At 42.6% G+C, this 27,459-nt stretch overlaps 1 protein-coding gene across 1 annotated transcript in view; it reads left to right on the forward strand.

The window, feature by feature from the left end:
* The window catches only part of GFRA1 (GDNF family receptor alpha 1), a 108,411-nt gene that overhangs the window by 56,753 nt on the left and 24,199 nt on the right, over window positions 1-27,459 (forward strand). Inside the window, exon 4 of the mRNA XM_075215601.1 lies at window positions 24,084-24,420. Coding sequence (XP_075071702.1) covers window positions 24,084-24,420 — 337 coding nt within the window. The remainder of the gene's footprint in view (window positions 1-24,083; window positions 24,421-27,459) is intronic.

Raw genomic sequence — 27,459 nt, forward strand, 5'->3', positions numbered from 1 at the left:
AGCTGTATCGTACAACCTCCCTCCATTGTAAGTAGAAGTGGGTACAGCCTCCCTCCATTCTAAGTAGAGTTGGGTACAACCTCCCTCCATTGTAAGTAGAGGTGGGTACAGCCTCTCTTCATTCTAAGTAGAGGTGGGTACAACCTCCCTCCATTCTAAGTAGAGGTGGGTACAACCTCCCTCCATTCTAACTAGAGGTGGGTACAAGCTGTACCGTACAACCTCCCTCCATTTTAAGAAGAGGTGGGTACAGCCTCCCTCCATTTGAAGTAGAGTTGGGTACAACCTCCCTCCATTGTAAGTAGAGGTGGGTACAGCCTCCCTCCATTCTAACTAGAGGTGGGTACAAGCTGTACCGTACAACCTCCCTCCATTTTAAGAAGAGGTGGGTACAGCCTCCCTCCATTCTAAGTAGAGGTGGGTACAACCTCCCACCATTCTAAGTAGAGTTGGGTACAACCTCCCTCCATTGTAAGTAGAGGTGGGTACAACCTCCCACCATTCTAAGTAGAGTTGGGTACAACCTCCCTCCATTGTAAGTAGAGGTGGGTACAACCTCCCTCCATTTTAAGTAGAGGCAGGTACAGCCTCTCTCCATTCTAAGTAGAGGTGGGTACAACCTCCCTCCATTCTAACTAGAGGTGGGTACAAGCTGTACCGTACAACCTCCCTCCATTGTAAGTAGAGGTGGGTACAGCCTCCCTCCATTGTAAGTAGAGGTGGGTACAACCTCCCTCCATTCTAACTAGAGGTGGGTACAAGCTATACCGTACAACCTCCCTCCATTGTAAGTAGAGGTGGGTACAACCCCCCTCCATTCTAACTAGAGGTGGGTACAAGCTGTACCGTACAACCTCCCTCCATTTTAAGAAGAGGTGGGTACAGCCTCCCTCCATTCTAAGTAGAGGTGGGTACAACCTCCCACCATTCTAAGTAGAGTTGGGTACAACCTCCCTCCATTGTAAGTAGAAGTGGGTACAACCTCCCTCCATTCTAACTAGAGGTGGGTACAAGCTATACCGTACAACCTCCCTCCATTGTAAGTAGAGGTGGGTACAACCCCCCTCCATTCTAACTAGAGGTGGGTACAAGCTGTACCGTACAACCTCCCTCCATTGTAAGTAGAGGCGAGTACAACCTCCCTCTATTCTAAGTAGAGGTGAGTACAGGCTGTACCGTACAACCTCCCTCCATTCTAAGTAGAGGCGAGTACAACCTCCCTCTATTCTAAGTAGAGGTGAGTACAGGCTGTACTGTACAGCCTCTCTTCATTCTAAGTAGAGGTGGGTACAACCTCCCTCCATTGTAAGTAGAGGTTGGTACAACCTCCCTCCATTCTTAGTAGAGGTGGGTACAACCTCCCTCCATTCTGAGTAGAGGTGGGTACAACCTCCCTCCATTCTGAGTAGAGGTGGGTACAACCTCCCTCCATTCTGAGTAGAGGTGGGTACAACCTCCCTCCATTCTGAGTAGAGGTGGGTACAACTTCCCTCCATTCTTAGTAGAGGTGGGTACAACCTCCCTCCATTCTGAGTAGAGGTGGGTACAACCTCCCTCCATTCTGAGTAGAGGTGGGTACAACCTCCCTCCATTCTGAGTAGAGGTGGGTACAACCTCCCTCCATTCTGAGTAGAGGTGTGTATAGAAGCTTTAGTTCAGCTAACAAATAGATTGCACGTTCTTGTGAGCAGAACCCTCTCTATATTTCTCATCTTGTGTAAGCCTTTATAGTACAGAGCTACAGAGTATGCAGGCACAATATTAATAAGTATAAATGTTTCTTATATGACAGAGCTTATACTATGCTACATATCAGTGGAAACATCTATTTATTGGGTGTGAATGTAAACGCCACAGCATCCTCTTTCATATCAATCAGCTTGTACTTCACTAACACATTTTATTTATAATTATTATTACATTTGTGTGACGAGATTGTATAATAATTTTGCTGTTTACATACTGTCTAATCCAGTGTGTCAGTATGTAATGGGTGTTTGTGGTGTCCTCTTGTGTCTTTATAATGAATATTGCCTGGGTGTTTCATAAAATGACTAATCTCTCATCATGAAGAAGTCTGTGTATATTAATAAAGACTCCAGATTAATCAGCTGCAGGAGAGGCCAGGCTGGCGTTATTGTTTATAAGTCACATAGCGCCTAGAGACCCAGGATATCGCTTCCGCTGGTGTAGAGAAGTATCATTGTATTACACCCACTAACCTAGTGTCTCCTCTGACACACTGCAGACTATTATAACCAGTGAATGATCTGTCCAGCCAATCTAAAAGCAATTTTAAAAGAATGGGTATCTTCATTAGCAAAAATCCTATCTGATGACCATAGAAAAATCTCCTGTATGGATGAAACTTTCAGAATTGGAATCATTACAAAGGGCCATGATCTTTTGCTGTGTTTTATATTTAGCGTGTATGCTGTGCCCTTTATCAATACTCAAATGTCTCTTGCCCATAGTAAGAAATGGGGCCGTGACATTTCCTTGTAATTGTAACTGACACATAAGATTGTTACTGAAACTGATGTGACATTATAAATGAAACTGACAAGCAGCATTGTAACCAATATGTAACATTGTAAACTGTAACTGACATATAACATTGCAACTGATATGGACCATTGTAACTGAAACTGATGTGTAATATTATAACTGATAAGTAACAGTGGGCCTGATTCATCAAGGTACGCAAATGCATACGCATCTGCTAAGCGGGACTTGAGCTACGTAGAACACCACATACGCAGCGCAAACAGAGCAGATACGGCACTCAAAGTCAACTCAAACTCCAACGCAAATATAACGGTTTGCGTCACTCAAAGTATGAAACACAGATGCGTATGCGTTTGCGTACCTTGATGAATCAGGCCCAATGTAACTGAAACTGACATGTAGCATAGTAGCTGTAACAGACATGTAACATTCTGACTGTAACTGACATGTAAAATTATGACTCTAACGTACATGTTACATTGTAACTGACTTGGAATATTGTAACTGACATGTAACATTGTAACTGAAATTGACATGTAACATTGTAACTAATATGTAACATTACAACTTAAACTGACATGTAACATTGTAACTACAGGCAACATATAACATATGTCTGTACACACATGTACATTTTTCATACACCCCCCATGCAGATAACATGATTTTTGTCAAGGTGTATATTTGCTCTTTGTTGCCTACATGGTATTTCTCAGGACCTCCTTCCGCTGTGCTGTACACACGCTGAGCATTTCTTCCCACATATCAGCGCTTGCTGCTGCTGCCCCCGCGACTCCCCTTGGTAGAATTATTGTAATACAATTCCAGTGTTGCTTTCACATAGACTCCTTCAGTAATTACAATGACTCTCAGGGTAATAGGCTCCAATGTAAATTACTTTGAGAAAAAGACAGGAAATTTAATAGAGTAAACTTTGTTGAAAAAACACCATTAACATTTTATGGGAAAGAAAAAAACAACAAATTTTGATATGAAGTTTGCATGCAAAGCTTCCGTATCCCTGATAACATCAGAACCAGGCAGAACAGAGGTGGGAAAGTAATGGAGGGATCTGTCTATAGACACTGTCTCGAGAAAGCGGAGTGTTCATTGGAAGCAGATGACCCATGGGCTGTGTAGCCGATCAACTTCTGGCTCCATCAAGGCTGTAACAAGGGCTAAGTAAGAGGGGCAACTGCCCAGGGTGCAGAGAAATAAATATTTTAGGTTAATTTGGGTAAACTTGAGCTCGTCTGACCACATTATCCTACATGCCCTGTAATGATCCTCATCATTTCTAGATACCCAGATCATTATCAGGGATTGCTGTTGTCACTCTTGGATATTAGACAATTGGCATATATTATTTGTCATATTGCAGTGTGTACGGTCACCGCTGGAGGTGATCTAATTAATATGTATAACTATATCTGCGGTCACTATTGATTAGTATATATAAATATATCCCAGCACAATATAGTGGGCATCAGCTACCAGCTGCAAAACCTGTCCGAGACGCAGCTCAAGGTCCCTCTTTGGAATTGCGAGAAGGCACAGAGCAAGGTGGTGTAATTTGCCAAGAAGCTGAAGATTGCACAGGCCAAAGGGAGGAGACGGCTTTGCTTGCAAAGTATGGAGTAGGCAAGTGTACCTAAATTTGTGGAGCAGTCCAAATATTAGATTTTAATTACAGAGCAAGATTACTAAACATATCCCTATCATAATAATAATAAACCCAATAATAAAGAAGCATATAGTAACCCTTCTCCCAAAGCAGCGATTCAACTGCTGAGCCACACAACTTACTCCTCTACCAGCAAGTTAGAGACAAAGCACTATGTCTCCCTTCTTTTTGCAGGCTTACAAAGTGACATGTCTGCAGAGGCTTAAAGATCCAGGGTACCAGCAATGATTCATGACCAGTCTGAGATGACCCGTATCCCCAAGTCAGTACTGTGAAAAGTAGGAGACTCCTTTTACCTGTGAAAAGCCTTATTTATCACTTATCTGGTTCCCACAGTGTATGGCTTTCCACAAGCCGGAACTTACATAACAAAGTCTCACTGGAATGGGACCTGCTCACTAGAGGGGCTGTCACAATTCTCTCTCATCCCAGATGTAGTCAGCAGACACTTCGCAGTACTGGACTGTGGGAAGTCTGCTTGGCAGAGGTGTTAAACTAAAAGGAATGTCACTTGTCCACACAATGGCGCGTGATTACCCCTGTATCTGATTACCCCTGTATCCAGACATCTACAGTCACCTCCTCATTTAACCATTTACAGTCTTTTTGTGGGTGAAATTATGAAACCAGCTGACTGACACTTCCTGTGAAATATGCTAATATTCTCTGTGGTGCCAGCAGCCTGGAGACCAACAGTGGACTCAAGTGACAGTACGTCCAGAGCCGTAACTTAGAATTCTAGCGCCTGGGGCAAGAAAGACAAATGCCGCCCCCCTAGCCATCAATTTTAACCAAATGAACCTAAAACATTCCTAAATTGCGCCCCCTTCAGAGTTGAGCCCTGGCCCCTATCGCACAGCCCTTGTTACGGCCCTGAGTATGTCTTTTAGTTGGCATGGACCAGATTACGATGGTGCCTGGTAATAACCATCTGGCAACATTTAAGAACAGTTGCTTTGATTTGCCATTGAAACACACATAAGCAGAGACATATACTATAACTTATACTGGTGAGAGGGGATGCTAAGCTGACTTAACCCTGCTCTCGCCACACTACCACTGCGAATTGTAAGTAAGACCCGAAGATTTGTTTAATGAGCTATATCAAGGACAGTTCAAATGACAATGGGACATCCACTTAGATTGGAAACAGGACACATTCAGCATAGAAAGGGTTCTTTACTGTAACAGTAGTCAAGCTGTGGAATTTCTTTTTGTTAAATGTCTGATTTGTGGTTGGGACTTTGTGTCTGGCAGTTCATTATGTACTAAGAATGTCTGAGCACAGTCATATTATTCCTCCTTTCAGATGGTTATTAATTAAATCCAGATTCTCTTCTGCCAATCTACAATTATACATGAGACTATTTCAGTTGCACTGTTCTTAGTCTGTGTAAGTTAATAGTTATTAAAGGTGCATATTTACTGTACAAGGGAATTGTATTACAACGGTATCCTATCATATACATTGTATTTATTATATTACAACACTAGGAGAACATTGTCAACCCCACATCTGTGTGGAACTGGTCTCATGATGCTCTCATTATTCTCTGTAAATATCTCATCATAATGGGAACGTGAACCCCTCACTCTAAATTATCTGACCTGTGTTAGATGGCTCTGGCTTTGCTGGCAGACTTGGTGGTGGATATTTCTACATATCTATATACCATATTTAATAGATGAAGGTTTCCACAGATCTTCTCCTTCCCGACTGTAGGGCGGCGGTAGAGAGTGTCATCTCATGCAGTGCTTTCTGGAATGATGGGGTGAGCTGCAGGGGCAGCTCCAAGATGTCACAGTACCAGTGGTATCTCCAAACTTTAGGCACAAACTCACCAAGACGACAAAAGACGAAAACTATGTCTTCCGACTGGTTTCTGGACCAGTTACGATGAAGAGAGAAGAAGTCTCTGGAAGACGCACTGAACAGAAAGGGAAGTCCTTGGCATAGTTGTGGTGAAGACTCTGTTTTACAGTAAAAGAATTGAAGAATATGTGGAACAAATATATTCTCTTAAGACTTCTTAGGTCTTCTCTTAAGACAAAATATTAACTTGCAAGTAAAAACAAAACAAAACACGTAAAAGATCAGACTGGAGGGGATCTGCACGGTGGCTTAGTAGATATCACTTCTGTCTCACAGCACTTGGGTCATGAGTTTGTGTGTGCTAGAGAATTTAGACTATAAGCTCCAATGGGGCAGGAACTGATGTGGGTGATGTAATATTCTCCATACAGCGCTACATAATATGGTGGCGCTATACAAAACAATAATAATAATAATAATGTTTGTGTGTAACAGTAGAGAGTTTGCACTGGTCACTATGACAGTCTCTCGTATACCGCACTTCGTGTTGGCCATAAGTCCCTGGACTAGAGGTGAAACGATCCTGTGGTCACATAAAATTACAGCCATATACAGACCCGGGGACCCACATCCGTCAGGCCCTCTGGACATTTTCCGTTTTCAATCTTCTGCCTGTGCTGCGGTAGTTTGTTCCTGGGCCCTATCCAATATAAGCAATCCACCGAGAACAGCGTGCGCGGAAACTTATTGTCCTTCAGCGCCAGCACAACGTTACGGTGAACATTAATCACCGCTCCAGACATGTTAGCTTGAAGTGAAAGTAGTCAATTATCGGTTGCAGGTTTTATAGCTACATTATTACCGTCATACTATTAAGGTTTTCAGCACCGGCGTTTGATGGATCCGCGACTGAGCGTTGATGGATTACTTTGTTCTTCAGATGTCAAATACCTGGAACTTGAAAACATGATATATTTACAGGGGCTGTAATCTGTTCTGGATCCCTATTTTCTCTGCAGGGTAATGACTTACTAACTGATCATATCATCTTAATGTCCCGGCATTCATTCCATTCCAATTTCTAATATGACTCGCCGGTTCTCTGCTAGAAATGCCTGGACGAAAAGAATGGATTGTCTGATGTGATTTGTACGTCTTATAGAGTTTGACTTGTCTATGAATTAAACAAAGCAGAGTGTTACTTTTCATTAAATTAGAGCCTCATGAGGTTTTGTAAAGGGCAAAATTAACAGATAATCTGAGATGTCTGTTATACAATGCTTCCAGAGTGTCCACACTGCACAATTCATACATGTTATAGATTGCATGGTTTGTGGGAAATGGTTGTATATGTAGGTGTTAGGTTGTTACAACCCTTCAACCAGGAAACAATGGATCTTCCACAGCCTATATGACTGCTCTGTGGCCTGGGCGGTATCTAGGGTCTGATATGTCATGTCCCCCCTCATTCTGGCTGTATATTGATTTATTGAGACAGAAGTAGAAATCAGCAGCAGCAGAATATTATATAGATCAGCCGTTCAGATCATGAACAATACAGTTACTTATTTATAGTGGTATTGTTTTCTTATGCTACGAGGACCAGTGACTTCTAATTACACCACAATCTAGAGATAAAACTTATTGTATTTTCTACAATAAGGGAATTAAAACAACTTGCGCATTAATGTTGGAAAACAATAAATCACAACAATAAACAGAAGAAGTGGATAATTGGTCTATATCTGTAATACTGTGCTGGTCATTTGTCATCTAGGAAAGAAGTGCAGGAAAAAAGCCACTTTTGTATATAATATTGTGACTATTTTCATGCCCCCGGCTCTGTATGGGAAGTGGCACTTCGTTCAGCAGGACAGTGAGTGATCAGGCTGGGGGCGTTATTAGTTAGGTCCATTTTTCAGTGCAGCCCAAACTACAAAATAAAGGCCACATTTACTAACATGGTACTTAGGTGCAAAATGTTCGCTGAAGCACAGCAACCATTCTGTAATCAGCTCATGTCTGTCTACTGCAAGTTATACATTGCAAGCAGTGTCTGGTCACTGTGGTGTAGTGCAAATCTTGTACTTCTAAACTCTTCCTACCAGTCCTGACTTTAGCAGCACTCGCCAGAAGTGATAGAAACAAGAGACAAGGCCTCGAGCGGCTATGGACATGGCGTGACCGATTGCTGCTGAGTTTGCATCTAATTTGTCCTAGTTTTGTACTTTTAAATGTTGGGATCTGTTATTAAAAATAGTGGAGCCAGGATTTCATAGTTTTCACACTTGTGCATCTAATTTTTATGATCCGCTATTGCTTCCATTCCCTCTGGTGTTTGCTCTACTTGGTACAAATACTGCAATGAATCAATCAGACTTCACCCAGATTTGTTTCCATTAAATGTTTGTCATCACAATGACGGGTCTGTCGTCTCCGAGAGAAAATATATCTCCAATGGAAACCACAAGTGCAAACAAACACAAAACCCAGACTGCACAGGATGCCTTGTGCACAGCACAAAACGGCAGCAGTGCAGTATCCGCTGTCTCGCCAGTTGCTAGATCAGAACGTTGGAAGTAAATGAACTGCAGACGCTACACAGATTCCATCTGAGCTCAAAGGTTATATTACATAATACATGAGCCCGCTATTGCTCTAATTGATCATTGAGAGATTTATACCAAGTAATTGTAATCAGGTGGGAGAAAGCATTTGAAGGAGGCCGCATCCTGTAGACAGAATCATTAAGCTCTCCTCTGCTGCCAAAACAGAAATGAGTTGGGATTGCAGCCACTCCGTTTAGTGTGCCTGTCCTATCAAATTGATGTATCATCCGTGGTACAAGCCAACATTAAGCTTCTGCCTTCCCCACCCGATTAACCATAGTTGTTCTGGAGATTCTGCTCCATGCAATGTTATTTTCAGGCTGAATTTTCTCCAGTGTCAATCATTCCTGACAGATATTGGCTCAAGTGTCTTAAGATGTATCACATCAAGTATACAGAACCTTTGTGGAGTACAGAGATGCTGTTACTACAAGGAATATAATATTACATGGAATACACTGCACTACAAGTTGTTCTCAAGATTTCTCCTTAATTGTCAGCCCAATATCCAAAGGGCTCCAATAATCTAATATTGACACTGACAGGAGCTACTAGTGCGCTCAATATAATCCATCGTTCTGCAGAAACTGAGTAACGTGTCTCTAAGCAGTATTTGCTTTTACTAACAAGGTGAATATTGGGTTATAGTGGCATTAATAAACATAATCTGTCTATATGTAAGTTAGGTAGATAATAATTATACTGACTCTGAGCGTTACTGTGGGTTATATAATTTTAGTTCTTGCATGAAAATCTAACAAACTGAAATGAATGTATCTGTCTGTGTATGTAGCATATGAATGAAATGCAGAATGTAGGAGAGAGAAGGGCAGGGATATAATGTAGGATGTAGGAGAGAAAAGGACAGGGATATAATACAGGATGTAGGAGAGAGAAGGGCAGGGATATAATGCAGAATGTATGAGAGAGAAGGACAGGGATATAATGCAGGATGTAGGAGAGAAAAGGACAGGGATATAATACAGGATGTAGGAGAGAGAATGGCAGGGATATAATGCAGAATGTATGAGAGAGAAGGGCAGGGATATAATGCAGGATGTAGGAGAGAGAAGGACAGGGATATAATGCAGGATGTAGGAGAGAAAAGGACAGGGATATAATACAGGATGTAGGAGAGAGAAGGACAGGGATATAATGCAGAATGTAGGAGAGAGAAGGGCAGGGATATAATGCAGGATGTAGGAGAGAGAAGGACAGGGATATAATGCAGGATGTAGGAGAGAAAAGGACAGGGATATAATACAGGATGTAGGAGAGAGAAGGGCAGGGATATAATGCAGAATGTATGAGAGAGAAGGACAGGGATATAATGCAGGATGTAGGAGAGAAAAGGACAGGGATATAATACAGGATGTAGGAGAGAGAAGGGCAGGGATATAATGCAGAATGTAGGAGAGAGAAGGGCAGGGATATAATGCAGGATGTAGGAGAGAGAAGGGCAGGGATATAATGCAGGATGCAGTAGAGAGAAGGGCAGGGATATAATGCAGTATGTAGGAGAGAAAAGGGCAGGGATATAATGCAGGATGTAGGAGAGAGAAGGGCAGGGATATAATGCAAGATGTATGAGAGAGAAGAACAGGGATATAATACAGGATGTAGGAGATAGAAGGACAGGGATATAATGCAGAATGTAGGAGAGAGAAGGGCAGGGATATAATGTAGGATGTAGGAGAGAGAAGGGCAGGGATATAATGCAGGATGTAGGAGAGAGAAGGGCAGGGATATAATGCAGGATGTAGGAGAGAGAAGGGCAGGGATATAATGCAGGATGCAGGAGAGAGAAGGGCAGGGATATAATGCAGAATGTAGGAGATAGAAGGACAGGGATATAATGCAGAATGTAGGAGAGAGGAGGGCAGGAATATAATGCAGGATGTAGGAGATAGAAGGACAGGAATATAATGCAGAATGTAGGAGAGAGAAGGGCAGGGATATAATGCAGGATGTAGGAAAGAGAAGGACAGGGATATAATGCAGAATGTAGGAGAGAGAAGGGCAGGGATATAATGCAGGATGTAGGAGAGAGAAGGGCAGGGATATAAAACAGGATGTAGGAGAGAGAAGGGCAGGGATATAATGCAGAATGTAGGAGAGAGGAGGGCAGGAATATAATGCAGGATGTAGGAGATAGAAGGACAGGAATATAATGCAGAATGTAGGAGAGAGAAGGGCAGGGATATAATGTAGGATGTAGGAGAGAGAAGGGCAGGGATATAATGCAGGATGTAGGAGAGAGAAGGGCAGGGATATAATGCAGGATGTAGGAGAGAGAAGGGCAGGGATATAATGCAGGATGCAGGAGAGAGAAGGGCAGGGATATAATGCAGAATGTAGGAGATAGAAGGACAGGGATATAATGCAGAATGTAGGAGAGAGGAGGGCAGGAATATAATGCAGGATGTAGGAGAGAGAAGGGCAGGGATATAATGCAGGATGTAGGAGAGAGAAGGGCAGGGATATAATGCAGAATGTAGGAGAGAGAAGGGCAGGGATATAATGCAGAATGTAGGAGAGAAAAGGACAGGGATATAATGCAGGATGTAGGAGCGAGAAGGATAGAGATATAATACAGGATGTAGGAGAGAAAAGGACAGGGATATAATGCAGGATGTAGGAGAGAGTAGCGCAGGGATATAATGCAGGATGTAGGAGAGAGAAGGATAGAGATATAATACAGGATGTAGGAGAGAAAAGGACAGGGATATAATGCAGGATGTAGGAGATAGAAGGACAGGGATATAATGCAGAATGTAGGAGAGAGAAGGGCAGGGATATAATGTAGGATGTAGGAGAGAGAAGGGCAGGGATATAATGCAGGATGTAGGAGAGAGAAGGGCAGGAATATAATGCAGGATGTAGGAGAGAGAAGGGCAGGGATATGATGCAGGAGAGAGAAGGGCAGGGATATAATGCAGAATGTAGGAGAGAGGAGGGCAGGAATATAATGCAGGATGTAGGAGAGAGAAGGGCAGGAATATAATGCAGAATGTAGGAGATAGAAGGACAGGGATATAATGCAGAATGTAGGAGAGAGGAGGGCAGGAATATAATGCAGGATGTAGGAGAGAGAAGGGCAGGGATATAATGCAGGATGTAGGAGAGAGAAGGGCAGGGATATAATGCAGAATGTAGGAGAGAGAAGGGCAGGGATATAATGCAGAATGTAGGAGAGAGAAGGACAGGGATATAATGCAGGATGTAGGAGCGAGAAGGATAGAGATATAATACAGGATGTAGGAGAGAAAAGGACAGGGATATAATGCAGGATGTAGGAGAGAGTAGCGCAGGGATATAATGCAGGATGTAGGAGAGAGAAGGATAGAGATATAATACAGGATGTAGGAGAGAAAAGGACAGGGATATAATGCAGGATGTAGGAGATAGAAGGACAGGGATATAATGCAGAATGTAGGAGAGAGAAGGGCAGGGATATAATGTAGGATGTAGGAGAGAGAAGGGCAGGGATATAATGCAGGATGTAGGAGAGAGAAGGGCAGGGATATAATGCAGGATGTAGGAGAGAGAAGGGCAGGGATATGATGCAGGAGAGAGAAGGGCAGGGATATAATGCAGAATGTAGGAGATAGAAGGACAGGGATATAATGCAGAATGTAGGAGAGAGGAGGGCAGGAATATAATGCAGGATGTAGGAGAGAGAAGGGCAGGGATATAATGCAGGATGTAGGAGAGAGAAGGGCAGGGATATAATGCAGAATGTAGGAGAGAGAAGGGCAGGGATATAATGCAGAATGTAGGAGAGAGAAGGGCAGGGATATAATGCAGAATGTAGGAGAGAGAAGGACAGGGATATAATGCAGGATGTAGGAGAGAGAAGGATAGAGATATAATACAGGATGTAGGAGAGAAAAGGACAGGGATATAATGCAGGATGTAGGAGAGAGTAGCGCAGGGATATAATGCAGGATGTAGGAGAGAGAAGGATAGAGATATAATACAGGATGTAGGAGAGAAAAGGACAGGGATATAATGCAGGATGTAGGAGATAGAAGGACAGGGATATAATGCAGAATGTAGGAGAGAGAAGGGCAGGGATATAATGTAGGATGTAGGAGAGAGAAGGGCAGGGATATAATGCAGGATGTAGGAGAGAGAAGGGCAGGGATATAATGCAGGATGTAGGAGAGAGAAGGGCAGGGATATAATGCAGAATGTAGGAGAGAGGAGGGCAGGAATATAATGCAGGATGTAGGAGATAGAAGGACAGGAATATAATGCAGAATGTAGGAGAGAGAAGGGCAGGGATATAATGTAGGATGTAGGAGAGAGAAGGACAGGGATATAATGCAGGATGTAGGAGCGAGAAGGATAGAGATATAATACAGGATGTAGGAGAGAAAAGGACAGGGATATAATGCAGGATGTAGGAGAGAGTAGCGCAGGGATATAATGCAGGATGTAGGAGAGAGAAGGATAGAGATATAATACAGGATGTAGGAGAGAAAAGGACAGGGATATAATGCAGGATGTAGGAGATAGAAGGACAGGGATATAATGCAGAATGTAGGAGAGAGAAGGGCAGGGATATAATGTAGGATGTAGGAGAGAGAAGGGCAGGGATATAATGCAGGATGTAGGAGAGAGAAGGGCAGGGATATAATGCAGGATGTAGGAGAGAGAAGGGCAGGGATATGATGCAGGAGAGAGAAGGGCAGGGATATAATGCAGAATGTAGGAGATAGAAGGACAGGGATATAATGCAGAATGTAGGAGAGAGGAGGGCAGGAATATAATGCAGGATGTAGGAGAGAGAAGGGCAGGGATATAATGCAGGATGTAGGAGAGAGAAGGGCAGGGATATAATGCAGAATGTAGGAGAGAGAAGGGCAGGGATATAATGCAGAATGTAGGAGAGAGAAGGGCAGGGATATAATGCAGAATGTAGGAGAGAGAAGGACAGGGATATAATGCAGGATGTAGGAGAGAGAAGGATAGAGATATAATACAGGATGTAGGAGAGAAAAGGACAGGGATATAATGCAGGATGTAGGAGAGAGTAGCGCAGGGATATAATGCAGGATGTAGGAGAGAGAAGGATAGAGATATAATACAGGATGTAGGAGAGAAAAGGACAGGGATATAATGCAGGATGTAGGAGATAGAAGGACAGGGATATAATGCAGAATGTAGGAGAGAGAAGGGCAGGGATATAATGTAGGATGTAGGAGAGAGAAGGGCAGGGATATAATGCAGGATGTAGGAGAGAGAAGGGCAGGGATATAATGCAGGATGTAGGAGAGAGAAGGGCAGGGATATAATGCAGGATGTAGGAGAGAGAAGGGCAGGGATATAATGCAGAATGTAGGAGAGAGAAGGGCAGGGATATAATGCAGAATGTAGGAGAGAAGGGCAGGTATATAATGCAGGATGTAGGAGAGAAGGACAGGGATATAATGTAGGAGAGAGAAGGACAGGGATATAATGTAGGATGTAGGAGAGAGAAGGGCAGGGATATAATGTAGGATGTAGGAGAGAGAAGGGCAGGGATATAATGCAGGATGTAGGAGAGAGAAGGACAGGGATATAATGCAGGATGTAGGAGAGAGAAGGGCAGGGATATAATGCAGGATGTGGGAGAGAGAAGGGCAGGGATATAATGCAGGATGTATGAGAGAGAAGGGCAGGAATATAATGTAGGATGTAGGAGAGAGAAGGACAGGGATATAATGCAGGATGTAGAAGAGAGAAGGGCAGGGATATAATGCAGGATGTAGGAGAGAGAAGGATAGAGATATAATACAGGATGTAGGAGATAAAAGGACAGGGATATAATGCAGGATGTAGGAGATAGAAGGACAGGGATATAATGCAGAATGTAGGAGAGAGAAGGGCAGGGATATAATGTAGGATGTAGGAGAGAGAAGGGCAGGGATATAATGTAGGATGTAGGAGAGGGAAGGGCAGGGATATAATGCAGGATGTAGGAGAGAAAAGGACAGGGATATAATGCAGGATGTAGGAGATAGAAGGACAGGGATATAATGCAGAATGTAGGAGAGAGAAGGGCAGGGATATAATGCAGGATGTAGGAGAGAAATGGACAGGGATATAATGCAGAATGTAGGAGAGAGAAGGACAGGGATATAATGCAGGATGTAGGAGAGAGAAGGACAGGGATATAATGCAGGATGTAGGAGAGAGAAGGGCAGGGATATAATGCAGGATGTAGGAGAGAGAAGGACAGGGATATAATGCAGGATGTAGGAGAGAGAAGGGCAGGGATATAATGCAGGATGTAGGAGAGAGAAGGATAGAGATATAATACAGGATGTAGGAGAGAAAAGGACAGGGATATAATGCAGGATGTAAGAAGGAGGGAAAGTTCTATATAAGAGAGAGCAGACAAGGATATTAGTTATAGGAGGCGGAAGGTGATTAAGATTGCCTGAATATTTTTTTCCAGACAACAGTGTAGCGCTGACATCATTACTGATTATTAAGAAGACTTCTGGGGCCTTATTTGCCTCTTCTATATTTTCCAACGCTTAGTACCATGGGACAAGTGTACACTGAGTTATGGTTAGACAAAAATAAATTGATATTGCATGTTGAGAAAGCCTGTTTCCTGTGTAGTGTCATGGGACGTTGTAGCCTGATTCACACCTGTGTTACCTCCTCCTGCCCCTGTGATGGAGGCTGTTTGTAAACATGCACATGGGAGTCAGCTCAGCTGCGGCTGTTATCTGGGTGTAGAGTGTGGCAAAGGTTAATTGAAAACCTAATGATAGCACCTGCTCAAACCGCTCTATTAATTGTGTTCCAGCGATTTTCCGCTCCACAGAAGTCAGTTTCATTCCGATTGGTACCTGAGCCTGAGGAGGGGACCTGCAAAGTCAAAGTTATTAGCAAATAATCTGTTTACCTACATCAGTGACACTGGAGATTGGCAGAGGCCAAGTGACTGTGTTAGAGCGGCCTTGTATTGGCTGCATAGAAAGCGGCAGAGATACTGCAAGTTATACATACAAGAGATGTATACTGAATTCTGAGTGTCTTCCAAGTGCCATTCACAGTGTTGCTTTTTTAAAATGACTGCACAGTCCCACTTGTCTTGTTTTTCTACAGCTTTTAATATTAGTTCTAGTTGTGTATGTAAGTAAAACGGCACAGTGCAACTTCTCTTGTGTAATATGCCGGGTGCAATCCTTAATATCTGTTCCTATTCTTTTATTCTATATGTATGGTCATACGCACAGTACCACTTCTCTGCATGGCCTGTACGATAGGTGTAACTACCAGTATGTATGTGTTATTATGTGTTATGTCTGGATAACTGCACAGTACCACTTCTACTAGTCTCTGTACGTCACTGCATCTTCTCATGCTATAGAATCTATATATAACGGAATGACTGAGAGTATATAAAACACAATAGAATTGTATTATGTTCATGATTGTGGTCAGTGCATGAAATGTGTAATGTGAGACGCTAATCCACATTGGAGAATTGACCTTGATACTTTCTTCATAATACTCATTTCAGAGACTATCCAGAACATGGCTACTCTAATGCCTAGATTGGGACAGCATGACCCTGTGTATACCAAGGTACAGATAACAACCTACGTCTGTATCCTGCAGCCTCTGGTTACTGCAATGAGCGGGTTAAATTGTGTTTTTTCTCCATTCGTCTCTGTTTATTTGTTATTCGGAGACATTAATATAAACTATCTGTGCGGATGATTAATGATTCCTGCCACTGCTCTGCAGCTTTGCTACTGCACCCCAGGTATTACATGCCACAGGCTGTCTCCGGCCTTGGCAAACATTCCCATCTCTGGTCGCTGCTGCACCATGCCGAGTGCAGTCTGCTCTTATTTTTCTTCCCTCTTTGCCTACCTGTTTCCAGGCTGCCGACCATATGTGTGTAATTACAGCTTACATCTCTGCAGCAAACAATGGCCTTTGTTGCTGATCTATCAGGGGGCCTGGATCCTGCAAGCAGGGTGTGGGAGAACAAGCCAAATCCAGTCACTTACTAATAATAAACTGTATTATATTCTGCCCCATTATCCAGTAACCTCACACTGCAATGTTTTCTGGTTGCGATGGAAGAATAATAAGAGTGGAGTATGAGATACCAAGATTTATAACATACAGTAAAGTCAGAACATCACATTGATATGCAGGATCCTATTGTGTCACGTTTCAAAAGTAACATTTAATAAGAGCAAATTAACGTTGGAACTTTATAAATATAGTGATTCTGATCTGTAACATTTTCTTAGAGAAGAAATAATTAATTTCACTTGTAGATATGTTCCATATACGTGGATCTCTGATATAGGCCCAGAAGAGTAAGATGACAATACCTGTAAATATTGTGCTTAGATGCACGCTTTGTTCTTGTCATATGGAAGCTGTATACTTTGTACCAGGCTTTATCTTGTGTAGTAATATGATCACTCTTTGTAGTTTGTAATATTCTGTGGAAACCACAATATTAACACTGCTGAAATGGTGTGGGTAAAGTACGCCTCTGCGTTATTACTGTACTCCACGTTCATGAAGAAGCCCCTGACTCACCTCTCTAAGCGCAGTGTCGGATACGTGTAGCTAATAATTCTGGAGCTAGTTGTGTGTTTGCACAGTGTGATAAAGTTTGCATGAGGCACCTAGTTACTACACCTCAATGCTCTTACGTTCAACTATATAATCAGTTCCAGAGTATCCGCAGTCTGTCACCAGTCCTATACATTATACTGGAAGTGGCCACACCAGGGACTTGTATAGAACAGCGCAAACAAGACTGACGCCCAATAAGTAACCTAGTGTGTGATCTATCTGGCATGAAAGCTTTTCATTTGAAATATTAACAAGAAGCTGTGTCTAATGTTTAGCTTAAGCTCTGCACAGACCCCCCCTTTGAGGGCTACACCCAGAGTTAATGCACAGCCGCCACAATCCTCTGGATAGCTGCAGAGAACATTCATTACTGTGTAATGGAGTTACCTTGAAATGAAGAGGTTTGATCATCGGCCACATCTGAGCGGAGAAAAGACTTTATAGAGAGACCAGGAGAGCGAGGGAGTAAATACATTGTGGTCAGAACCTCAGCGGCCATTATTGATATCCCCTTGACCTTGGCCAGTAGCCTTTTACTTACCTGGGCATCAAATATAAAATATTTTATTTTAATCACTGTCTTTGGGAGGGCTCTGTGCAGAGTTATGAATCCAGACGGTAGTCGTTCTGTCCTCCAGCACTTCTTGGTTATTTGTAAACTTTACCAACATCACCGAACTTTGAAGATGATGTTAGTTATAGTCTAGTTTGGTGTTACCAGCCTTCCTCAGGGTCAGGAATTAGAGGCTCGTTCCCACAAGTGCCATTATACTATCACAGGTGTATAATGTATCTATGCACCTATGTCTACAGACCACCAGATGGATTAACATGTAAAGTGGATGGACGACGTTGATCCTCACCACTGCGGGGTAGGTGCAATGATGGACTACACACCTTCCCCATCAAAATACAAGATTGTATTTTGTAAGCGCAATTGGGGCAGGGACTGATGCAAATGATTCTGTGTACAGAGCTAAGGTGTATGCAGGTGCTATAAATATAAATGTTAATAATATAAAGGCCATCTTGTTTTAGCTGAATTACCGATACAATGGCATACTCCTCCTTTTATTGATACCCCACAGACAACATATTTAGGCGTCTAGTTCTATAGAGCAGGGGTAACACTCACATATAATCCACAGAGCTATATAGTGCAGTACCACTGCTATTTACTGTGCTGGGGCTGATCATGGATACCCCCCCCCCCCCCCCCTTCACCTCCTCCTACACTAACTGCTTATACCCTTCACCGAACACTGCCAGTGAATGCAGAATGTGAAATCTGCATGTGAGGCTAAAGTCAGCACACCGTGATCTGACCCAGCAGGGGGCTTTTCCAACTACGCTGGACCCCATAAGACGGGGTGAGGCAGCACCATCCTCAGATGCTTTTTACTGCTTCATAAATAGCATCGCTGTCCCCGTACAGTGTTATGAGGTAATCCACAAAAAGTAGTTTATTACAGGAGAAAGAGATTTCTCTTGCATTAATATCTTACTAGATCGTGTAGGTCGCTGTCATGGCCATTCTCGGTTTATGGCTGGTCGTAGTGTTGTACATAGACCCCTTAAGCTGGTTACACACTACAGAAATTTCCACCAACTTTTTATGCCGAGCGATTTTACATGCGATCGATGGTCCGATCGCTCAGTCCATGGACTGCATACACACTAGCCTTGTTTGGGACGATAAAGGGAAGAGCGGACGTCCCTTTAGCGACTTTTTACAGCCATGTTGTCGTGAGCAATGTTTGCAATTTCGTACACACTGAAGCAACATTTGCAGGGCATGTAACGATATACCAAAGACATTAGGCTAAAGGGGCAGAGCTTTCACTATAGTTAACTCCCAAAAAGGCAAAAAAACAGAAGGCAACACTGTCTCTTCATTCATTCCTATTTGTAAACCTACAATGGCTACAGTACTTTATAACTTTATAACTTTAATAGTTTATAAAGGTTAAATGTGAATTGATTGCCAACATAGAAACAAAGGGTAATAACACTCGTGCTTTATACACGTGTAATGATCTGCAGCCAGACAGGTGCAATACACATCGATACAAAACACTAGTCAGTGATGTGCGGATTCCGCACCACGTGGGACTGGTACAGGCATCACAAATTTACATACACACGCCCCCCAGGTTGAGGAAGTATCGGAGGATTGTCCTGAACGGTCGGAAGTTTATACACACTGCACAACGGAAACGAGATTGGAACGAAAATATTAAACGGTACGACCAACCAAATGAGGCGACAATCCTCCATTTGGGCAGACTTTCGACCATCGTGTCACTACACACACTGACCCGTCTTTTGAACGAGCGGTCGTATGGCGGCTGATTGAGCTGATTATTGGACGAAAACTGTGTAGTGTGTACCCAGCTTTAGTGCGACCAATGTGCCGGCTGAAGGCTGATTGGGCTTTTTCCTGTGCACATTCTCTGGCCTGTTGTATTGTGCCAGCGGTCTGACCTTGAACTGAATCCATTAGGGAGGTTAAATGAGCTCTGTTCTCTTCTGAGCTCCAATTACTCCTACAGCAATTAGTACCTGGAGAGGAGGGGGCTGCTATACTGGGTATTAAGTTGTCTGAGAGGGGCTGTAATAATATATATATATATATATATATATCATTTTTTAATTTAAGAAACACGAGTATAATCTTCATATTTTTCCTTCTAGTACAAGCTTACCTTGTTTTGCAGGCAACGGGCTGTTATTGAGATGATGTGGGGCAGACACCAGCGAACGTAGAATATCTCTCTATATATTTATTAGAGATGTGTGGTTCGGATTCTGAGAAATCCGACAGATCTGATATTTGGGCTTCCGAGTAGATACAAAACACTACTTGATTCTTCGCTCCTAAATCAGATCTGAAAACAAGGCAAAATGTTGTTTCCAGGAAAATACGGAACGAAAGCGCATTGTTATACAGGAAATGCTTCATTGCACTTCTGTTTAATGTGTTCCAAGCTGGACCGCGTACCGCCGGAGTGTGCATGTGATAGTGGAGGTGCGTTATTGTATCTCCTCCGTACATATCTTAGGTACTCATGGGGAATACACACCTACTAGGTAGGTGTCCCAGTGACTCACCTAGGAATCACTGTGTTTGGTTGTTATACTGAAAACCTTTTTATGTACCTCTGGGTTTGGCACTTCTGGGTTTGGCACTCCCTGTTTATGCGTTCCAAGGTGGAATGCATGTTGTTTGGCGTGCCTCATAGAGAAGTTCCTCAGATATTCTGCAGTGATCTGCAGACTATCACCTTTTGATGAATCATGAGCTGCAGATGAAGACAATCTAGGATTACATATGAAGTCAATAACTACATGTTTTTTTGTTTTTGCTTGTTTATAAACTCTTTAATTAGTGAGAAAAAATGTCTGAATACAGAATCAACAAAATGGATACAAAGTTACATAGAAAGCATTAAAGGCATATGATAACAGATGTCATCTGACACGATACCTTCTAGTGAGCAGCTAGACAATGTCCATATCAGAACATTTGCAAAACATGAGGTTTATTTTAATATCGGTCTTTTCTATTCTTTGTGGTTGTCTTGACAAAGGTCCAAATATAGGACCAAAACATCTACTTATAATGTGAGATATGGAATTGAATGAAGAGAAAATGAAAGCAGGAACGGTGATTGTATCTGTCAGTAAACTGCCTCGTATGTTTGCCGATACTGTCACTAATTGTAGCCGGCACACTGCAGACTTTGGCCAAAATTTGTGTAAATTTGGCCAGTTGTGAAGAGATCATTAGAAAATAGATTGTAAAGGACTGTTAGTAATATGGGAGCAAAAATAGCTCAAAATAACATTTTACCTATTTTTCATTAAATCTAAAACCAAAACCTTTCATATTTTGGGGCAAAACCTGTAACAAAACCAAAACACAAGGATGTTTTAAAACCAAAACCAAGACACGGGGGTCAGTGCACATCTCTTATAATATATAATATAATATATATATATATATATATATATATATATATATATATATATATATATATATACACATATCATTAATCTTGCGATCTTGCATTAATGTTGCATCCTGATAAAGTTACTGAGTTACCCTGTATTTGTATCTGTTGGGTTTTCCGTTCTGTGCACTGAACCACTGACCAATTAAAGATGACGTCCCAATATCAGATAACATCAGTCCTTTCACCAGTGACACTGATACATTGTTTCTCCATTTGTCGGCTGTCAGAGGACTGATGTCACAGTTCAGGACAGTGCATTAGAGTAGGATACGATGAGAGTGTTATTAGTCAGGTTGTGATGAATGATGGAAGTAACTGCTCACCATGTCACGATAAATGTATTTATTCCATGATAAATGAACATTGTGTCTGTGATAAACTATCTGCAGTGATATCATTCCTCATAGTGTGGGTGAGACGTCAGACGATATCCGTGGGGGCCCTAATCACCCCTCCAGGCATCCTCCCATGCACCCCTCCAAATGCTCTGTATATTATTTTCCTAACTGGCACAAGTAATCAAGTAATTACTCAAATTAGCCACTAATGAGAGCGCTCAGCGCATATCCTAGATTACATGCCCTGCAGATTACACAGTAATTAGAGAGATTTTGGCGTTTTGGGGAAGGAATTTCTGGAACTGCTGACAGAGCAAATTGTGATTCATTTTATACCTGTTTAGGGAAACTCTCTGCACGGACTGTTCTCGTTTTATTTCATGGGAGGCCCAGAATACATTGTAACACTGTGTTACCTCTCATCAGCCAGGAGACAGCTGCAGCAGCTGGTACGAACGTAACAAATACATTATTGTAAGATCATTTAAGTAAAATATAGTAATACAATTAAGATGGAAAGACAATGGGGCTCAGTAGGAGGTGGATGTACGTCTGTTTTGTTGTGTAAGATGCGCATTTCTGTACCGCGTATGCGCAGACATACATGATGATGATGACAATCAGCAGCACTGCCCGCGTCTGATTGGCTGATTATGTAGTGACCCCTCCAGCTTATAGTATTTAAAATTAATTAGCGTTGCGGCTATATTATATGGAGTCACGTCCGTCTATACGCGTTACTTTATTGACAGTTTCATTTCGACTACTGCAGGAGCGAAGATACTCATTAGATTTTTTTAAGGGGAAAACAACAGATGTTTGTGTTTAATTAAATTTAATCTAATTTGTATTTGAGTTTTGTATTGGTGTTTGTATTTAATTACATTTTAAATTGAAAATGCCACTTTCACATTTATTAATAACTGTCAAGACTCTGTTCCCTCTCGTGTGTATGACACTTCATTATATTACATTGTGTCGTGTCATTTAAGCGTTTATTACTAACACTGTCACGCTGCATCTCTACGCTCTTGCAGGGCGTATGTATACCCACTTGTACTCCTGGCGCACGCTGGCACAAGTGCTGCTGTGTTTCAGATGAAAGTATCTTGAGATGCGTCCCACTCAGGGGCAGGGAGAAATCTGCCCCCCGGGCTGGTCCCTTAGTGCGTTACCTTGGGCTGGGTCACTGGGTCACCTGCATTTTTTTTCTTTTAAAATATTCCTAATAGGCTGCTGAGTCGAGTTTTGCCCCCCCTCCCCCCGAGCTAAAATCGGCCAGCCCTCCCCTGGTTCCACTGAACATATGTATGGAAATACGGTTTATGCTAATTGTAATTTTCAAGATCTATTCTTAATCTACATAGTGTATATATCTGCACAGTACCTTATATGCCCGGTGTGACATTGGTATTAGGTGAGGATATGTGTATTTTATTATGTGATTATTACAGATGCTTAGGCTCAGAACCGAACACACCCGAACTTAGCAGATCTGAGTACCGAGCTGAGCCGCCTCAGTACTATCTCGCGCACTTGGAATTTAAAACTAGTACCACTTCTCCTGTATGAAGTTCTCAGGCTTCTGTATATAAGGATAACGCTACAACATTATTTCTCCTGTTCTGTATGCTGTTCTCTGAATGTCAGGGGCATTGCACAGTACCACTTCTCCTGTATGCTGTTCTCTGAATGTCAGAGGCGTTGCACAGTACCACTTCTCCTGTACGCTGTTCTCTGAATGTGAGGGGCATTGCACAGTACCACTTCTCCTGTATGCTGTTCTCTGAATGTCAGGGGCATTGCACAGTACCACTTCTCCTGTATGCTGTTCTCTGAATGTCAGGGGCATTGCACAGTACCACTTCTCCTGTATGCTGTTCTCTGAATGTCAGAGGCGTTGCACAGTACCACTTCTCCTGTACGCTGTTCTCTGAATGTGAGGGGCATTGCACAGTACCACTTCTCCTGTACGCTGTTCTCTGAATGTCAGGGGCATTGCACAGTACCACTTCTCCCGGTGGATATCCTTCTCATGTTGTTATTCTGTATGTAATGTCACTGGGCCCATTCTCTTGTCCTGTGTGTAAAATTAATCTTATAAATACTGCTAGGCTTACTGCTTACAGAACGTGCAGGTATTATAGAACGTCTACCTGTCTTCCCTCCTCTGCTCCTGACTCTACTGGGGCTCATGCTAAGTTAAACGCAAGTTGCGTGTTTGGCGTATAACGCGCTTTTTCACACGTGAGCATGCGCACAGACCACTGGTTTCGGAACTAGCGCTTTGTGTGCTTGCGCAGAAGTTAAATAGCGCATTGTGTATTCAACTTAGCTTGAGCCCCGCTGTGTCCTGTATGTTGCCGCACTAAAATATATCACATCTTATTGTGACCGTGTGTCCGAAAAATACAATGATCAATATACATATAGTACAATGGGGCGAAAAGCACCCAATCCTAGCTAGTTGTCAGAGAGAATAATTCTGTTATTGTTCTGTCTTTGCAGAGCCTATGATCTCAAAGGTAAACGACTGTTTAGATGCAGCGAAGGCCTGTAACCTGGACGATACGTGTAAGAAGTACCGCTCGGCCTACATAACCCCCTGTACCAGCAGCGTATCCGGCGAGGTCTGCAACCGGCGGAAATGCCACAAGGCCCTGCGGCAGTTCTTCGACAAGGTCCCAGCTAAGCACAGCTACGGCATGCTGTTCTGTTCCTGCAAGAACACGGCCTGCTCCGAGCGACGGCGTCAGACCATCGTTCCCGCATGTTCATATGAGGAGAAGGAGAAACAGAACTGTCTGAACCTGCAGGAAGCCTGTAAGACAAATTACATCTGCAGGTAAATATCCCCCCCCCTCCTTTACCTGGGTACAGTGTATATATCAGATACATTTCCTCCCCACCATATTACAGATGGATATGTTTAGTATTACCATAGGACACTCAGCCAATTACCATTAATCTACCTAGGCTCTAAAACCCCACTGGGAGCTCTTGAATTCCACGCTGGGCTTTGCTGCCTAGCAAGGTGTTTTATCTGCCACTGAAGGTGTTAAACAGAGCCTAAACATGTTATACTATGTATTGTTCTTGTATATTGTATGGTAAAGATGTCAGAATTAGTGGTGTTGAGTAAATAATACATGCCATGTATATTGCTGTGGAATAATCTGTTTAGATGACGCCATACTTGTAGCAGAATCTCATACACAGTCAGTTTCGTCTGGGATTAGAACATTTTAGATTCCTTTGACACATTCCTTGAGCATGACCTCTGCCATACCTCCCAATTGTCCCAACTTAATGGTAACAGCCCTGATTTGAGGGGACTGCTCTGCGGTCCCACAGATTAAAAGTTTTGTTCTAATTCGAGGACAGTTGGGAGGTGTGCCCCACAGCCAGATACCCTTCAACACTGTGCTCACCAGTGGCAGTTCTGTCTAGCACTGTAGGGGTGTTTTTAGGGGAGGAGAAGGGGTGTTGGGACACTCCATTGCTTCGGAAGAGCTGGACACACTCTTGGGTGAGGTGCCACGCCCTGTGCAGCATGACCACGCCCCCTTCCTTGTACACAGTCCGCAGCCAATGTCCCAGTTCCAAGGATAGGCCAGTAGGAAGGTGTGTGTTACACAGACCCACTTCCTGCACTGGTTCTGTACATTGTGCATTTATTGGAATTTATAGTGGTAGAGCTGGGAATCTGCGCGGTGATGCGGTTGGGATATAATAAATATAATGAAGGAGAACTTGTGCACATGATGCAAATATAACGCAGAACACTTTTAAGCTTTGTCTCATTTCTGCTTATAATGCGAGATCTTCCCATCTTCATTAATTTTCCATACAAATACCTTTTCTGTGTCATTAATTATTATTATATCATTATGTCATTAGACATAGTAATGACACAGGATCATATAATGGTTATTCAGCCAATTCATATTAGTCCACCCACCATAAACCTTTACATCAAATATTCTGCTATACTTTAGAACTTGAAGGTCCGGATCCAGGGCCGTCTCTGTGTCCCCTCTGTAGACAGCGTAAGGCCTGTCGCCCCTGGATATGGTGACGGTGCTGTTCACAGGACTAGGACTTCTGCAGACAGATGTTACCCTGTCAGACCTTCACTAATGACCTGTACCTGGGGTGTGTTCTGGACACGTCTCAGTGATAACTCTGCACTATGACACTATTACAGGGTATCATATATTAGTATCAAAATGGAAATATAAAGTTTGTGATATTAGCGATGCAGATATATAGAGTCCTCCGTCATTCAGCAAATAAGAAATTACATCTTCAGTGGCAGCACAGACATAAACTGAAGCCAAGAGCATATTTTACCCTAGTTAGAGACTTTGTTGCAGTTCCCGTCGTTCTTATGATTAGCAGATGATGTTATTGTGATATAGTTTATTGATTCTGCCACATAAATGAAAACATGTCTGCATGTGGCTGACAGGTCCCAGTGTGCACACGTCAGGCAGCGCGGACCTCAGTCAATGATGATTGCATGCATATATTTTCTGCAGATTAGGGTAATTGAAATGTCATTTTGTGTCAGCGTCTCCTGTGTTCCTGCCCTCCGGGTTTCCATGTAAGACCACAGAAAATGAATAGTTGCTGTATAGTACTATTTATGCTGCTTGGAGGCAGGACACATGGATATAAAGAGTCACAGAACCTGGAACAGGGCAGATCCCGTGAATACAGCAGACACAAGACGCTCAGACTGGGACATCTTGCCCGGAACATGAAGCTTGGGAATTAATCTTCTGTCCTGGAATGTTACCCATCTCTGGGTTCTAGGCTCTAGAACCTTGCTCAGTTCTGTCTTTGGATTCTATTACCCCTTTATGGGTTCTGAGGTCTAGAACATAACTTTATCCAGTCTCTGGGATCTGTCAACAATTTTTGGATTATGGGCTCTAGAACTCCACTCTGGGCTCCAGAACCCAACTCTAGAAATACACATTGGCTGTCCAGGGAGACTAATTTTGTAGACGCTTTACCAATTGAATTTCTTTTGGAGATGACACTGCCCTCTTTAGTACAAAGCTATACTCGCCAGTCCTATCATTAATGCCCTCAGCTTTTAGTGAGAAGAGCGCTAAGGAAAGAAAGGGCTCAGTGCACATGGGATCTGTTGGAAAATAGATGGCGGAATATGGATGGTACAGTGCAGGGCACACTGTCATGGGCTGTCAGTGAGGGGTGGGCTGAGCACATCAAAGCAGTACTACGTGTGTACATGTGTGTATACATCACTAATAAATAATACATAAATACAGTAACAAGTAAATACAAATATATTCTGATTATCATTACGTGAGCTGTAATGTGCTAGATATACCATGCAGACAATTCAGGAATGTCACAATCTGCAGCTGGGTTTCATTACACATCTGTACAAACTTATAAATACGGTGTAGAATGGAGAAGCAAAAGCAGAACTCAAACTCGGCTGTTTTGCCGGAAGGTCGCACCTTACGACATGACCTGCTCCAATGCCAAATTAGATTTGCATAAAATTTAGCTGCAGCTTGGTGCAACTGTATCCACCTTCTACATACATATCTAGTAGGAGCAGCCTGTCCCCCAGGAGATGGTGATAGATGGAGGAGGACAAAGGTTCCATCAGCTAATAATTATGTCACAGAGTTCAGAACAAAATCAAAACCAGATCACCGGAACAACAAAGCAATTAATCTAATTATCTCCTGATTCATTATCTATGTGAATTAAGCATTAAGTAGCCAGGCGTGCAGAGGAAAGATCTGTGACTCCATAATTAGGGCAAAAGACGTATTTTCTGCTGGAGATGAGAGGTGACACGTTACCATTTAGTTCAGTTATACCACAATACGGTTTTCAG

This window comes from Mixophyes fleayi, chromosome 6 (genome assembly GCF_038048845.1).
Source record: "Mixophyes fleayi isolate aMixFle1 chromosome 6, aMixFle1.hap1, whole genome shotgun sequence".
In the NCBI taxonomy this organism is placed as follows: Eukaryota; Metazoa; Chordata; class Amphibia; order Anura; family Limnodynastidae; genus Mixophyes; species Mixophyes fleayi.